Below are 17,043 nucleotides of genomic sequence, written 5' to 3'. Positions count from 1 at the left end.
GTGTGTGTGTGTGTGTGTGTGTGTGTGTGTGTGTGTGTGTGTGTGTGTAAGATTCCTCAATACTTTGGTGCCTCCTATCCTAACCCTAACCCTAACCCTTGGGATTCCGCTCTGCTTTTCTCTCCCCCACCCCATCACCTGTCATTAATTGCTCAAGTAAGAACTCTTCTTCCCTTGCTCTGCTTCGTACAGAACCGGTCCCTTTCCGTCATCTACTTCAAGAACTAAAGCCGAGCAAAATGGACTTTGAAAAGAGTAGGAGGAAACGAAATGATCCAGAGCCAATTCCTCCACCAAGGTCTCTAAAGGTCACATGCCTTCTTTCAGAGCTGAGTCTGACCTAATTGGGAGAAAGTCCACAGTGTCCTAATGAAGGCCAAGAGGGTTAGGACTTGGCACCACCCTTCTCCAATTTGGGAATTCTGGGGCCCACCAACAGGCCCAGAGCATCAGAGAAGGGTCCAAGATCAAATCCCCTTCTCTCGCTCAGGAATCCCCCTCTGCCCCCAGCATCCCAGTTCAGCAGACCCCAGCGTTGAGGACCGAGGGTGCAGTAGCCCTGGCCCTCAGAGGCTCTCAAAGGCTCCGCTTGCAGCTGGCCTTGGCGCTCTTTATTACCTGAGAGGTCCTCGCGGGCGTTCTGGTGCAAGTAGCTCTGCTCCAACGAGTAGGAAGACATGCTGGGGTGCAGACCAGCAGAGGCCGCGGGATTACTGCTTGGCGTCAAGGCAGGCGGCTGCTTGAGGTAAGGTGAAGCGCCAGGGGAGCTCCAATGTGCCGCAGGGCTAGTGTAGGGCGAGTGACACTCTATGGCGCTTGCCATAGCCGGGGATGAGGGCACAGGGCTGCTACTGCTGTCCGGCCCATAGTCCCCGCCGCCACCTCCACCACCTGTTGCGGCACCGACGCCCGCAGGACCTGCGGGCACCGGGCAGCTGGCCATATAGGTGGAGCCCGGGTTGGGCGACATGTGGGGGACGTGGTGGTGGTGGAGGTGGTGTGGATGCGCGTGGCCCGGAGCACCCGCCCCTGTATCATAGCCTGCGGGCATCATGTCGAGGCCACCATAGCCGCCCTGACCATGGCAACCTAGAGGCGCCGACGGGGGCGCTTGGAAGTCGAAGCCCTGGGGCAGCAGAGAGGCCCCGAAGCCCAAGCCGCTCACCACGCGATGGTACATGGGTTTGAGAGCCTGGCACTTCCGCCTGAAGCCGCGCGGCCGCCGGCGGAACGAACCTTCCTCGAACATGAACTCGCTGGCCGGGTCGATGGTCCAGTAGTGGCCCTTGCCCGGTCGCCCGAGGCCCTTGGGCAGCTTGATGAAGCACTCGTTGAGCGAGAGGTTGTGGCGTACGGAGTTCTTCCAGCCCTGGTAGGCGCCACGGAAAAAGGGGAAGCGCGCCTGCAGGAACTGGTAGATCTCACTGAGCGTCAGGCGCTTGCTGGGCGAGCTCTGGATGGCCATGACGATGAGCGCGATGTACGAGTAAGGAGGCTTCTCCGGCCGCCGCAGCCCCGAGGTCGCCTTCTTGGTGCCCCCACTCCCGGCGCCCGCGCCGCCGCCGCTAGCCGCACTCTTGCAAGCACCGGTCGAGGCGCTGACGGAGTTAGAAGAGGACGAGGCACAGGAGGCAGAGGATGATGATGACGACGACGAAGTGGACTCCAGGGTGACGGCGGGTGGCGGGCTCATCAAGGCGGCCTGGAGCGCGCTGGGCGCCGGGCTGCACGCTCGGCGGAGTGGGGCAGGCGGCGGGCGCGGCGGGGGTGGCGGAGGCCCGCCCTCGGTGCTCATCTGGGAGCGGGGAACCAGGCCGGGCCTGGGGGGCGGACCCCGGACCGGGATCGGCGGCGCCGGAGCCGGGTCGGTCCACAAACCGGGAGAGTGCCCTACTGCGCCGGCCGCGCTGCAGCCCGGGCCACTGCGGGCCAGCGCTTCGGCGTCGCCTCCCTCAGCTCCTCTGGGACTTCGGGCGGCGGCGGCGGCGGCGGGTCGGAGGCAACGCCCCGCGCATCCCTCTTCCGAGCCTCCGGCCGGTTCCTTGCGCAACCGTCTCCTAAGCCACCGAGGCGACGCTGCCCGGAGCCGGACAGCTGCGCCCTCGAGCCAAGACCTCAGCCCGGACCCCGGGGACTAGTCCGTCGTCTTCTTTCAGGAGTGCTCCTCTCTCTGTCTCTTGGACTTCCTCCCTGGCGCGCCCTCCCCGGGGCCGCTTCGCTCCCTCCCTCCCTCGCTCCCTCCCTCCACCCCACCCCGCCCTGCCCCCTCCTCGCTCCGCGCCGCCTGCCACGGGGAGGGCGCACAGGGCTCGCGTCACTCCTCCCCCTCTGGACCTGGCGGCTGGCTCCTGCTCTTATCGCCTCCTGGACTCTCCCGGGTCCTGCTCGCACTACTAATTCCTCTCGGGGCTCTTTCCTTTCCCAGTCTGCCCTCTTCAAAGCCAGGGCTACAGATCCACCGGCATTCAGCTAGGAGGAGAACTCCCAACCTTGGCCAGACTCGACTACCCCTAACTTCAGCAATTCATTCTCTGTCCCTTCCAGCAGACCGCATCCTATCCCAGAGGTGCCCCCAACCTTGCGATCTGTGCGAGGACACACCCTGCCCCTCCTCCACCCCTGCGGGGCCCTGTGGGGGCTGAGTCTTCCCTGGAAGAGCTTCCTTAGCCACGGTCCCCAGTGCCCGAACTGACACCGTCTGTCAACTTCATTTAGACAGTGCGGCCCTCAGCCACACGCCAGGGTGCCAGACATCCCAAGGTAACGTGCCAATTCCGGGTCTCTCTCTCTCTCTCTCTCTCTCTCTCTCTCTCTCTCTCTCTCTCTCTCTCTCTCTGGCTGGACATGCAGGCTTCTGAGAGGTCACAGCAGAGGGCAAACACTGGGCGCCCTTGAGCTGTGCCCGGGGCAGTTGTGAACAGATTGTCAGCTGAGCAAGGGGTTTGGGTGGAGAAACTTGGGACCACCTCTTTGACACTCAGGACTCTTTTGAGTCGAATGGATTCGGTTTTTTATTTGCTTCCATTTTCCACTCACTTGTTATTTCCATTTCATGCTGAGAGAGAGAGAGCGAGAGAGACCCTGAGGTGAGGAGATAGTTGTATTTATTATCAACAAGGAAGGTCCACACAGCTGCCAGTGGGTTTACAGCGTCAGTCTTCCGGTGCACCCCCCATCCCCCATGTGCCATGGCCCATCTCCCTTCATTCGAGAACACTCCTCCAGTTGTGGATTATTCCTCTCAGTAAGAGTCGGCTCAGAGAGAGATGGCCCTCGGGAGAAATCATTCCAATGAGACCCGACAGTTAGTTATTGGATTACACGTGCGGGGAAATGTAGTCTGACCCCAGACAGGGGCTGCAAAGAGAGCTGCAGGCTGAAGGAGGCCTGGCCACACCAGGGCTGGTGGCCTGGCCCAGAGGGAAGGAGATGCCCAGCAGAGGAGCAAATGATAGGCACAGCACTGGGTTTGCCTTGTGTACGCAGAGAGCCTGGGAAGATGGGAGGTAAGAGAGAGCGGAGAGTACAGGGCCCAGTAAAGATGCTACAAAGAGCCTGGTTGAGCAAGTGGGGTCTGGCCTCCTGGGGGTGGGGAGCCTGCACCAGCTCTGTGCCCTAGTGCATAGGGACTGCCTCTGATGGAGACTGTTGGTGGGTCTGAGGAACAGAGGAAAGGGCGGGTGCGGGGGGGGGGGGGGGGGGGGCCCAGACAGGGACCTGGAGTTGAGTGGAAGCAGGCTTTTTCCATCAAACCCTGCCTGGATACCACACACAGAGCCCGAGTGTCAGTTTACTGCCCTGAGCCCGGCTCCTTTTCCCTAAGCTCCACAGTAATTAGACAAAGAAAACCTAAATTAGCTGAACAGGCGTCGACAGCTTCCTCCAGAGCACCCCTGGTACCTACATGGGAATGTGTCCGAAAATGGCCCGATTGTAGCCCAGAGTCAGCTAAGAAAACACCGCTGAGCAGAACTGAGTGGACCTCTCATTTGCAAGAGAAAAAAAAAAAAAAAGAAGAAAGAAGTCGCTCTTTTCTGGAAGGGATGTTTTGCTTGGGTTGGGGTTGATGTTTCGACTTTCTAAGAATTTCTTTTTGACTGACTAGTGAACATTTGGGGGACAAGTCCCCATTTATTTCATGCTGATCTCCCGCCCTCCCTTTGTCATTTTGCCTGGTCTAATTTTTTTTTTTTTGATGAGACTTAATATGGAAGCAAATATGTGCTCAATAAACCAAAGTTCTATATGTCTGAAAAGAATTGCTTAGCTGAGTTGAAACTTGGGTGAGGATGGGAATGGAATGGCCCCAAAGGAGCTCTGTGGGCAGACTTCGGTGTTGATGAAAGTGTTTTCAAGTGAGTGTGTATGGAAGTGGGAAAAACATGGGTTCAGGAAGAAGAGTGGGTGGGAGGGGAGGGATGGTGTTTTGTAGGCAGGCTACACGTTTGAGAAACTTGTATGAAGTCAGGGCTGTGGTCAGTCAGCTCTCCACCTGTTCTGTTTCCTGCACCTGGGGACTCTATGAATCTCACTCCCAAATGGTACTTGCTTTTAAAAACTGGCCTTAAGAGTTTTAGGTCTGAAGAGAATGAAGGCACTCAGCCTTTTAATACCAAGGCAAGGCTTGATAACCTTCTACATCATTAGCTCTCAGTTTGGGAGCCACTGAGTTCTTTTCCAAGGGTACCTGAGAGTTTTACAAGTGTTAACTTTTTTTTTTTTTTAATCTCAATTTATTTTTTAGGCTCTGTAATAAAAGGTTTTAAACGAGTCCTTTTATCATCCAGGTATTGATCACATGTTACAAAGATTCTCTAAATTTGTAAGAAATGACTCTTGCAGTCTGCAGTAGACAAGGCAAAATCTGCAAACTTGAAGCCTACTTCGTCCTCGTTCTCCTTCTAGTATACCAGTCACCACCACCACCANCCGACTCCCCACACCTGTCCCAACTCCAGAAAGACAGTGAGTTTGGTGGTGAGCTCTTGGGCCGGAAGAGATCTCCAAAACTTGTTCTTGTCCTTGGAGATCCCATGTTCAATAGTTCTTTGAGGCTGCCCAGGGGCAAGTGATCTAGCTGGCTTAGGGATGGGAGTGGGGCTAGGACTCCAAATTCAATGTTCTTTTTCTCTTTATTGCAGCTAAAACCTCTGTGTCTTAGTCATAGATGTGTCCAAATCTGTCGGGAATGGGGGGGGGGAACACAGCTGATTGTGAATTAGGTCAAATTCTTTTTGGCAAGAGTCTCCGTTTCTGGTGGGCAGGCTTTTGCTTATTTGTTTACTTGTGTTGCGTTGCAGATTGAGACAAACAAGGGAGGTTCTCTACCTGAGTCCAAGCCCCCTCCCAGCCATGGTTAAAACGGAAGTCTCCTTGCGGATTTGTTAGATTTGTCCCACTCTCTAGGAGGTCCCTTCTTCTGGTGTGAGCCTTCTCCTACTGATTTTAGTCCCTATAAACCACAAAAACCTTGATTTTTTTTTTTCTAAATGAAGAAGTACAGGTATTGTTCATTAAACGAGTCTAGATCAGCCTGAGGGCTTGTTTAACAATAACAACAACAACAACAAAAAAGACAAAGAAAAAGTAAAGAAAGAAAAAGAAGAAAGAAAAGAAAGAAAAAGAAGAGAAAACCCACAGAGCCCAGAACTGTTCTCATTCCGCTGATATTGGGTTGGTCAACTGTCTCCATCTGGGCTGTGGGCACCCTTCCTCCTCCAAACCCATAGGGTACCACCCCAGAGCAAGGGAATGTAAACTAGGGAAAATTGGATTTCTCTGATTTTGTTCTGCACTCCATACTTTATTCTAGGAAATCGCTCCATTGTTGTGGTTTAAATCTTTTCTTAGCATGGTTCTTTTGTTTCGTGGGTTTTACATGAATTGGTTTAGACTAAACCAGTAAGGATGGGAGAGACCCATCTACACTAGGCATATTTAAGGGTATTCGGGACGGGTCTTGAGTGAGCTGGCATGCCTTGTACCTTTCTCTTCCTTTAGCCTGAGCCTGAGTCTGGGGTCGGGAGAGCCCATCATTTTCACCACGTGTTTAGGTCCGTGCTTAGGTTTTTGAGCGCCCTCGATGCCTTTCAATAATTGCTTGTGGCACAGGGTCTGGGTTTCCGTGGGTAGTCTTTGCCTGCTGCTGCCACAGCCCAGACCTTTCAAATTCGGCCAGCGCAACCTTGAGCTTTGCGGAGATAGGTGACTGCTCCACCAGTAGGGATTGGAGAGAGGAACTCAATCTGGAAGGCATAGCTAACAATTTTAAACCACGTTTACAGTCTGCTCTCTCTTTCCTTGGCCAAGAACCTCTATACTCCTTGCTGAGAGAGGTAAAAGCCAGATCTTACTTGCATTCATCCATCAACACTCCAAGCGCGTGTGTTCAGGGCAGGACTCTTAAAGTCACCTTCCTCAAAGATCAGTGCCACAACTCCGGAGGTCTAGCTATAGGCAAGACTCCGAGTGACCCAGTTGGCCAGGTCAGAGGTGCTTGGAGGGGTAGGACAAAGGGCTAATCTACCAGACCCCCCCCTTTCAAATCAAAACAAAACAAAAAAACCCTAGGCCTCGTTCTATCCATTTCTAGATGGCTATAGTGAGAGTTCCAGGACTTCTGTAACTGACTGTCCCCAGGAACCTGTCTCCACAGTGCCCACTCTCACCCCACCCCTGCGGGCAGGAACAAGTGCCGTTTAGGTTTCTACAGCTTGCTGTGTTTAGGGGTGGCACAGGCCAGGGCGCCCCATCAAAGGAAGATGAAGAAGCTGGGAGACCTCGCTTCCTATCTGGGAAGAGAGTATGGGTGCAGATGCCCCCTAGGCACATGATTCTGCCTTTTGTACAGCGGGGTTAAAATATCTGCTGGCTTTAGGGCGCTGGATCTAGCTTTGAGATTATCTAGAAACCTATGGGAGACCGGCCTGACAGTACAGCAGACAGCACAGTACACTCAGGAGTGGCCACCCTGCCTGCCCCTGGTTGTCTCTTCTCTTGGGAATAAGCAAGCACATCCCTCCCTCCCCCTCCCTCTTTGAGTTTTCTCAACCCCCTTCTTTCTTCCGCCTTGGAGGTGGCTAGGGTGCCACTCGGGCTCACACGGGAAGTACTGCAGAGCCCGGAGAGGTCACTCCAGGAGGGCACTGGGCATGCACACAGGGATGCTACAGAAAACACCCACCAACACCCGGAGGCTGCAAGACTGGCCCCAGACGTCCCCGATGGAGCGGGAAAGCCGGCTGGCTGCGGGCAGGCTTTCACGGAAGCGCCCTGGAGGTCCCAACCCAGTGGCCGGGTTTTCTTCTCTAGTTTGACAGGGTCTCCTCGCCCTCTGCCTTCCCTTCCCCCCAAATAAATAAATATCTGGGAGGGCAGCGATCTCGGCGGGGCGCTGGGCCCCGCGCCTCCGCGCAGATGAACTTCCTGGCGCATCAAGACTCGCTGCAGTCCTCCCGCCGAGCGCAGGATATGGGGCGCGCTCGCCTCTCTTCAGAAAAGGAAGCGTAGCTCTTCCAAAAATATAAATCAGTTCTGACGTCCAAATATTTCTTTTGTCCTCCAGCATCCTCTGTAGGGATAAATAAAACGTGCTCGGCGCCCAGAGGCCGACTAGGGACCTCGGGGCGCCCAGACGCCGTCTCTGAAGTGCTGCTTCTTGGGGAGTCTCCCTCCCCATTTGCCACTCTTACCGGCCAGTGGACCCTTTCAGCTTGCCCTTTAGTCCCTGGAGTCTTAGAGGGCGAATGGCTTACGGGGCTGGCCCCAGGCCCAGGGAGTGCTGGGGGGGGGGGGGGGGGAGTGAAGTCCCGGAGAGCAGGGCCTGAGCAGCCTCTTTCATCTCCCAGCTAGCCCTCAATTCCCCAGTCCACACAGGGTGTGCATCTAACCCTTCCAGGAAGAGGCTCCTGGTGCCTTATGGCCTCCGGTTCCAGTAGTTCCAGGAGGCCCCACATCAGGCCCAGAATACCCCTTGGGCATTCCTAAGGCTGCTGCTGTTCACCCAGAGGCAGAGAAGAGCCTGTGCAGCTGATAACAGGGCTGTCAGCCTGCCAAACTCATGTATTGGCATGGGTTTAGTCAACCTTAAGCCTGTTCCCCTCCTAGGAACATCTTCTAGTTCGGTTAGGGGTTCCACTGGGATTAGAAAAGAGCTCAACAGTAAGGCAAACCACAGGCAGGAAAAGTGGCAGAGAAACCAGCAAGACCTGAAAGAAGGTGAGGGTGTGTTCCACAACTCCACACCCCTTCTCTTCTCTCTCCTGAAGCTGGGGGGTTGGGAGTCTCCTCTTCCCACCAAATCCCCCCCCCCACGTGCACCTATGAGGTGAACCTGAAAGAGTGGGGTTCATGGATACAAGACAGAGGTTTGCATCTGTCCTGGGCATTCCCCCTCGGGACAGACTCAGCCTAACTCTAATATTCTTGTGTGGGTCTGGCTGTGAGATTGGGCTGCGTGTGGGTGTTATTCACTTACCCCTTTCCTCCAGGGGATCATCATGGCTGAGCTGCCTCAAGAAATCTCCCGTGCAGAATATCTTAGAAGGGTTTAGACAATCCGTCACCCACCACTTCAAGAATGCTTCCTCCCTTTCAAACACAATCCTTGGACACCAGAAAGTCTGCGGTGGGGAGGGGCGTGCGTTTGAAAAGAGAGTAACTATGTAACCAGCGTCAAAGACGCTCCGAACGCTTTCAGAAACAAGGACCAGGGCCAAAAATCCCTCCAAATGATTTACGGACCCCCTCGTCCTCTTTCCCACCTTTTCCATGACTCTGCCTTGCGCCCGCCAACCTACATCCTCGCTCTGAGTAATGTCAACTCGGAATACATCTTGGTTTGTGTTTTTGGGAGGACACACTTTGCTTCCTGAGGTTCAAAGAGGATAGTATGGCTAGGATAGCGTACTTGTGGGGTTTGCTCGCAAAGTCTTTGCTGCTTGAGAGGGAGAAAGCTGCAAAGCCTGGGTGTGGACTTTTGGAGTGTCAGCTTTTGTGTCTGCTTTGGCGACGTGGGGAACTGAGACGCGCACGGTGTTCCTCTCGAGTCCGCTGGGTGGCGCCAGGCTCTTGGAAATAGCAGCCGGTGGGACAGCCTGCAGTGGTCCACCCCCAAAGGCTCGGCCTCACCTGGGGGCGCTGGAGCCAGGTGGCGGTGGGGTAGGGTGGGCAGCCCCCACGCCCCCCGTCCCAGCAACTGGTTGAGGCCTATTAGTGTTGCACTAGGTGGACAGATGCCTTCAAATACTGGCTTATCTCGTCCTTGTCCTCCGTTGGTCCTTAGAAGCACATTCTCCAGTTCCATTTTCAAAGGAAAAAGAGCTAGGTCCAGGTGAAAAGGTCGGTCAGTTCCTTTAGTTTTCGGTGTTTGCGGTGGTGGTGGTGATGGTGGTGGTAGTGGTAGTGGAGCGGGTAGGAGTTAAGGGCATTATGTCTTAGTTTTCAATTACATAGGGAGCTCCTGGAACGTTACTCTGGTCTTGTAAACAAATGAGTGAACCGAAAACAAATAACGGAACCAACCAACCTCCAGGCTTCTTGTTGTGTCGGGGTTCCGCAGCGATTTTCTACAAATGGCCCCCCCTTTTTTTTTTCCCTGGACCTCAGCCATCTGGTCTCCCGTTGTCTTCAGTGATGGCAGTACTAGGGGGGGTTGCTTTTGTTCTCATTCTTTTAGACAGAGGAAAGTCCATGTGGCATCTTAAAATTGTCCTGGTGAAATCCTGCAAAGTGAAATGGAACCTGAAGGGTCCTTGAGGGACAGGCTGGATCGAAAATGGGTGCTCCAGGCAGGTGGGAGTAGGCTCTGGCAAGAGGCTGGGGTTCAACCAGACACACCCAAGCAGCCTACTGGCTGTTGCAAGTTGCGGTGTCTGAGATTGAAGTGGGCTTTATTCTCCATCATCAACGACTGTCTTACAAGAAAAGAAAAGAAATGAAAAGAAAAGAAAAGAAAAGAAAAGAAAAGAAAAGAGAAAATCCCTTAAAATGAGTGTAAATGAGTTATTGGTTCAAACATCACAAACAATAAATCCTTTTGTAAAGTTTTATTTTGGTATTTTGTGTTTGATATTACGAAGAGATCCACAGTACAGTGAATATGGAATACAGTGAATAGGGAATATGAATAGGGAATATGCAGAGTCCCCCTCTCCCCCACACTCCTGACAACTAGGTATCAACTTTATTATCTCGATTGCCTTAATTATTTTCTCAATTTTCATTTCTGCTAAAATATTTTAAGCACTTCTAGAAGTCATGTTTTTGAAAATGCACTTTTTTTGCTCCCCTTAGCACCCCCAAGTCTTTCGTTTTGGGGTAAACAAGCAACTCCCCCCACACACACACAAACCTCCATCACCCCCCCACCACCACCATCATGCTGCTCAGAATCAGGGCAGGACAACGTTCTGCATATTTTTCACAAACAGAATTTTCCAATGTGCTGCTTCCCCCCACCCCCACCCCCGGGGTGGGGGTGTTAAGTCCATGTTTTGGCTTTGCCCTGATTACTTTCTTCACTGAAAGTCCGGTGTGTGCTTATCACCATGATCCTCCTTTGTCACCAGAGTCAATTCTACATTGCTTTCTTTAGCAGGGGCCATATCAGTTCTAGAGAACACATCTGTGGGTTAGTACATGTGTGTGTTTGTGTGTGTGTGTGTGTGTGTGTGTTTGTGTTTGTGTGTATGTATGTATGTATGTATATATGTATGTATGTATGTGATCATCCTTGTGGCTGTACAGCATTTTCAAATACATTTCTAGGCAGAGGCTATTTGTGGGAAGAGCTTTTCTCATAGTTTGAAAGTGCCTGCAGGAGAATGTTTGATTGGCCAGAGGGGCTAAGGAGACCTGCAGAGTGCTGGCAGGGACTTTTATTAGCCTTGCCCCTTGACCCCTTGGCTAAGGTCAAGACTCTATGTACATTTATTAAATATTTGTTGATTTACTCATTTTTTTTCTGTGTCCTTGAGGGTGCATGTTCCGTTCCTTCTTGTTCAATGAAATCTTAGTGGATAGATTACTCCAGAATGGTGACAGGTAGCCCTAAATTTACAGCTTGCCAAATTACACTTGAGCGTAGTGATTGCGGATCCGCTGCTAAATATGCTCAAACTTCTGCTTTTACATATTTTTCTGTAAAATATAAATACTAAAACTTAAGAGATAATGACCATACACTCTCCCATGGTGACTGTAAAAAAAGAATTAATGGTGTAAAAAGATACACAAGGCCATCTTGTTACTTTTGGCCCAAGCGAGTAAAAGCTCTGTTTATTTTAAGTGACCCTGTTTCATTCCTACATGGGATTGATTGTTCCCCCTTAGCACTCTAAGTAACTTCTCTAGTGCAAATTTAGTTTTGTCGGTGTGTTTAAGTCCACTTCTGCAGGCGGGGGGAGGGGGGATCCGCTCCTTCAAGAATGAAGTTTCTAGGCTATGACTGGGACTCAGATCAAAAATGGAGAGGAAAGATGGGTGTTATTCTGCATAGGATCAGGAAGCCCTTGGAAGGATTTGGCTCTTTCCTTGCACCTGGGAAGAGATTCGCGCTCTCACACGGGTGGTGTGTCCTGGCATTGTTCAACAAGACGGTGCCCTGCAGTGTGCGTGCCTGTGCACTCACGTGGGATAGGGGAGAACGTGGTGGTGCGGGATTGATGGTGGGTGTGTCAACTGCGCGGGTTGAAGTAAGACAACAGAAGATTGCAAGCTCCAAAGCAAAAATTCCTGGGTCAGAGAAGCGCGCTCCAATTTGAGTTGTGCTGACTCTTGCCCTATCTTGGTATGGTCTGAGGGTCCTGGGATGGCTCACACGGAAGGAGCCACGAACAGCCGGCCTGCATTATAGGAGTCCTTTGCTTGAGTGCTCCATTCCCGAAAGCACAAAAGCATGGCGGAAAGAAAAAGAGCCTACAATGAATGCTTCAGGAGTGGGAGACCCTCCAGGAACCCTGCGGGGTTGCTGGCTGGCTTCAGGCACTTGCAAAACAGTCTCTTGAATTTGTTCGAGGCGGAAAGTTTCCCCGCTATAAGCAATCTGGCGAATGGGTCTCCAGCCCCAGCCTGGATATAAAAGGACTTCTGTTAGCACCCCACCTTACCCACCTTACCCCTAGGCTAATAGTCTCTGGGATCTGCAGCATTGTAGACTTACAGTACTGGTAAACCGGTTTTGTTTTTGTGACTCCCTTTCCCCCTTCTGCGCACCCCGACATTTCGCTAGTTGCTTGCCCTTGGGGGGATATATATATATATAGTCATTTTTTCTATATGTACTGATAGGATTATTGTGAAATCTTTCAACGAATTCGAGCAAGCTGAGCGCTTCCCTCCATCCGCAGCCGGTGGGCAGTGCTCGGTGAAGGGGTGAAGGTCGGCCCTGAAACACAGGGAGCAGATTACTCTCAATCCGGGCAGATTTCCGCGGCCGCGGCTTTTCACTCGCGGATTTCCCGAAGCCCTGAAGACCGCAGTGCTTGGGGGAGAACTGGGTTCTGCCGCTGGTGCCTTCACTTTGTTTTAGGATGTAAAAAGTAGACTTCACAGGAAGCTAAGGTCGGCAGGCGCTGAGCTGAAACAGGTGCGCAGCTGGGCCAGTTCTTGGACAAGGGACCTGGTGGCCCGCGGCGGTCCTGTGTCCTTTGAGACAGGAGCCTCCTGCTCAATATCCACATACGTGTGGCTACAGACAGCGATGGATAAGAGACACCCTCCATAGGAGAGTAACCTTGTCGGACGCAGCGGGATCGAAATGTCAAGGATCATCGAAGGCTATACAACCTAAAAGGTAGAAATGGACGGTAGTTCCCTCTCTGCCGAGGCTGCCCGTGGCCAGCCCTTCCTCCCAGTCTTGGATCTGTGGCTGGCAAGCACAGCAGGGACGAGGCCAACGACAGTAAGCCGCTGCTCCTTGGCCTTGCTGGGGCTGCACGCCGCCACTGAGAAGGGTAGAGGCCCCCAACAAGGAAAGCTTCTGGGGTGAGGGTGGTCGCAGGACTCACTAGGTGCCAGAAGGGAACCTCAGCCAGCGCTGCCCAGTCCGGGGACAGTGGAGGAGGGGGACGATACATCTTAATTCCGAACAGGCAGAGCCTACCAGAAGGTTTTTGTTTGTTTTTCTTTTTTTGGATTTTTTAAAATATATTTTATATTTTTAAAATTTATTTATTTATTTATTTTTATTTTATTTTTTATTTTTTTGGTTTTTGTTTTGAAAGAAAAGCTAAAGAGCCTAGGGCTGGGGAGCTGAGGTTTGAATGGACTTTTAAAACATCCAGCACCCCTCCCACCCCCCCAGGTTTGCAGCCTTCTCTGCGTAGGCCAACCAATGGATTCTCCCCAGGGAGGCTTAACCTATCACAAGGACTTCCTCTCATATGCATATTTTACATATATAAACACCTTTCCCTTTAATAGCCACTTACATAAACCATCCACATAAATTCTTGCTTGGGATTGCCTTTCTTTACCTCTGTTCCTTTCCTCCATTTTTTAGCTGGCTGTGCAAGCTTGGGTTTCCTCAAGAATGGAGGCTAAAGTCTTCACTGCTCAGGCATGGCTTTAAAGACAGATAGTCACTCAGCCCCTTTCCAGTCTTTGGATTCAAAGTATGTTAAGAATCTGGGAAACCGCAGGGCAGTGGTAGCCCGCTCCTTTAATCCCAGCACTTGGGAGGCAGAGGCAGGCAGATTTCTGAGTTCGAGGCCAGCCTGGTCTAAAGAGTTAGTTCCAGGACCACCAGGGCTACACAGAGAAACCCTGTCTCGAATCCCCACCCCCAAAAAAACCCCTTTCCATATGTCATCTTTTCATTCAGGAAGGAGAGGGGTACCACCTCCCTCCAGAAAAGTAACTCTAATAACTTGAAAACAAGCTACCTCTATATATGCAACCTGCACTGGGCAGGAGTGTAGCCAGTGTAAGCTGGGGGGGGGGGACAGCTGGCAGAGGCATGGACAGAAGAGAGTGGGGGGAGGAGAATGAATTGGGGGTCCACCTAGAGTCAGAAAGAGAAGTAAAGGCGGGGGCAGAGAGGCTAGATGATGTTCTGGAGAGCCTTCTACATGACACAGGTTGAAGAACCAGCCCCCTTACCCACTTCCAGCCAAAGGCTCTGTCTGTGTCTGTGGGAGAGCACTGGCAGCAGGCTGGGAGAGTCTGCCTCGCTGGGTCAGCTGGGACAGTAAACTTCCATGGTTTCTGCCTGGAACCTCCCGCTATGGAAAACCTTTCTGCAAGTGGGATGCTCTTAAAGATCCCGGGAACAGCCGATTTCCCAGGTACAATGTAAGGTATAGATTTCATAAGCAGAAGGAGGAGTGAGGTCAATGGGTAGAGAAGAAGATGAGCTGTTCTGTTTGTATTTTCAGACTCAGTTTTACAGGTGGCTATTTGTGGGGTTGTAGTGTTGTGAAAAGGACACAGGGTTTGCATGAATCCACCCCCTCCCCTGTCTCCTTTCGTGCCTTGGGTTGATGTGGAATTGCATTTGATGGGAGTGGAGGAAACTGTGTTGCTCACACAGTACACAGAGCTCATGTGCGCCATTGAGTCTACCTTCCAGGCAAACTAACCCACACCGTCCTTAAACACCACCTGACAGATTTCACTCTGAAAATGCAGATGAGCTTAAGATACTCTGAAGTTCATTGTTGATTTTCCGGTGGGAACCTGCAGCCCCTTCTCTCAGGATGGGACTTAGTCTCTCTTGTCTGGGGCACTGGAAGGACTTGTGGGATCTGTTAGCTTCCACACTAATCTCTTAAAGGGGGAGAGGGACATAGCCTTCTTGCCTCTGAAACTAGAAAAAAAAAATGGGATTCAAAGTAAACCTTGGGGTCACTAGAGCTTGACACTGCTATTAGTAATTAGAAGAGAGCAGGAAGATGGGATAAAATGTTGCCAGTCTTTCCCACCTAGAGAATCTTATAAACAGGCTGGTATTCATAGAGCAGGACCCCAGGACTTCCTAAAGAGTTATAGATCCTTAGCTGCTCAAGTCTAATAGAAAACATACCTTAAGGCGTAGGCAGCAAGAACAAAGCTGGACTGGTAGGATCATATCAAGGTAAAAGCATTTGTAATACAAAGCCAATAACCAAAGGGGCAAAGAGGCAGCTTGCAAAATGGGAGAAAATGTTTGCAAACTTTATATCTGTTAAAGAACTCAAGAGACTCAATAGGAAAGCAATACTGACAGGAGTAACAAAACCAAAATAAATAGTTCTGTTAAAAGGGCAGTGGGGCAGTAGTGGTGCATGCCTTTAATCCCAGGACTCAGGAGCCAGAGGCAGTTCCCTCGCTCTCTAAGTTCGAGGCCAGCCTGGTCTACTGAGTGAGTTCCAGGAAAGCCAGGGCTGAGACAGGGAAATTTTGTCTCAGAAACAAAACAAAACAAAACAAAACAAAACAAAACAAAACAGCAAAATTCATAGGGTCAGCTGACTGGGACTCAGGTGGGCTCACAGAGATCAGAGGGCCTCAATGGGTCTGACCGAGGTCCTCTGCATCTGTGTTATGGATTTATAGCTCGGTCTTCTTGTGACCAAGAAGACCAAGTGGGAGCAGGGACTGTCTATGACTCCTGCCTTTGGATACCCTTTCCTCCTTCTTGGTTCTCTTGTCCAGCCTTGCTGTGAAAATATGTGTCTGGTCTTATTGTAGCTTGTTGTGCTCTGTTTGGTTGATGTCCCTGGATGGTCTGCTCTTTTCTGTGGGAAAGTGCAGGGCAGGGGTGGGTGGAGAAGTTCGGGTAGGGGAGGTGTATGTGCAGATGCCTGGGAAGAGGAGGAAGGGAAAAAAAATGCATCTGGGATGCAATATAATAGAGAAGAATAAATAAATACAAAGGAGAAAGGTGGGCAAATAAGTTAAATTTTTTTTTTTTTAAAGATTTATTTATTTATTATATGTAAGTACACTGTAGCTGTCTTCAGACACTCCAGAAGAGGGCATCAGATCTTGTTACAGATGGTTGTGAGCCACCATGTGGTTGCTGGGATTTGAACTCTGGACCTTTGGAAGAGCAGTCGGGTGCTCTTACCCACTGAGCCATCTCACCAGCCCATAAGTTAAATTTTTTATTTTCAAGAGAGGACATGCAAATGGCCAACAGCTGTAGGAAGAAGTTCTTAACCTCGAGAACCATCAAAGAAGTCTATCAACACCGCAAGGGGATCCCCACCTTACTCTACTAGATCAACAGCCATCAAAAAGACACAAAGTGCCATCTAGAAATGCACGCACACTGTGGGTGAGAATTGTAGTATAGCCATTATGGAAAACTCCATGGAAATTCAAAAAAAAAAAAAAAAAAAAAAAAAAAACCAAAACCAACCAACCAAACAAACAAACAAACAAACCAAACCAAACCAAAGCAACAAAACAAAACAAAACAAAAACTCTGAAAATCGTTGCTTCCATAAAACACAGTAATCACACTAGTTGGTATTTTCCAAAGGAAGTAAACCCGGTATGTGGACAAGATCATCTGTACCCCGAGATCATCTGTACCCCGAGATCATCTGTACCCCACGTTCCTTGCAGGAGTATTCATACAGGCTAAAATGTGGAACTGGCGGAAGGGAAGTGCATAGCATTGGACAAAAGGATAAATGCAAATGTACCCTGGGATACTATTACTCCTCACAGGAGTGAAGAGTGAGACTATGATTGCTAGAGACCTTAGGTGGAGAGAGGAGGGGGGGAGGGGATAGGCTGGCCAGTAGGTGCCAAGTCCTAGTTGGATAAAAGAAATAATTCCTGGTGACTTATCCTTTTGCATGGTAAAGTGACTGCAGAGGTCAGTAATATAGCCTATGCTTTAACAGCTAGAAGAGAAAGTTTTAGGTTCTCTCTCCCCCCTCTCTCCTTCCCTCCTTCCTTCTCTTCCTCCCCCTCATTCTTTTCTTCCTTCCCTCCTTCCCCTCTCTCCCCTCTTTCTTTCTCTTTCTTTCTTTCTTTCTTTCTTTCTTTCTTTCTTTCTTTCTTTCTTTCTTTCTTTCTTTCTTTCTTTCTTTCTTTCTTTCTTTCTTTCTG

At 50.9% G+C, this 17,043-nt stretch overlaps 1 protein-coding gene across 1 annotated transcript in view; it reads right to left on the bottom strand.

Moving 5' to 3' along the window:
* Foxf2 (forkhead box F2) overlaps positions 1 to 2,156 on the bottom strand; it is a 5,749-nt gene extending 3,593 nt beyond the window's left edge. The window contains exon 1 of the mRNA XM_021215575.1: positions 619 to 2,156. Within this exon, the coding sequence (XP_021071234.1) occupies positions 619 to 1,795 (1,177 nt within the window). The 5' untranslated portion in view covers positions 1,796 to 2,156. The remainder of the gene's footprint in view (positions 1 to 618) is intronic.
* Positions 2,157 to 17,043: the final 14,887 nt, after the last annotated feature.

The sequence above is a fragment of the Mus pahari genome, chromosome 16 (assembly GCF_900095145.1).
Source record: "Mus pahari chromosome 16, PAHARI_EIJ_v1.1, whole genome shotgun sequence".
Lineage (NCBI taxonomy): Eukaryota > Metazoa > Chordata > Mammalia > Rodentia > Muridae > Mus > Mus pahari.
The sequence above is the reverse complement of the archived record's forward strand: the minus strand, read 5'-3'. Positions and strand labels throughout refer to the sequence as shown.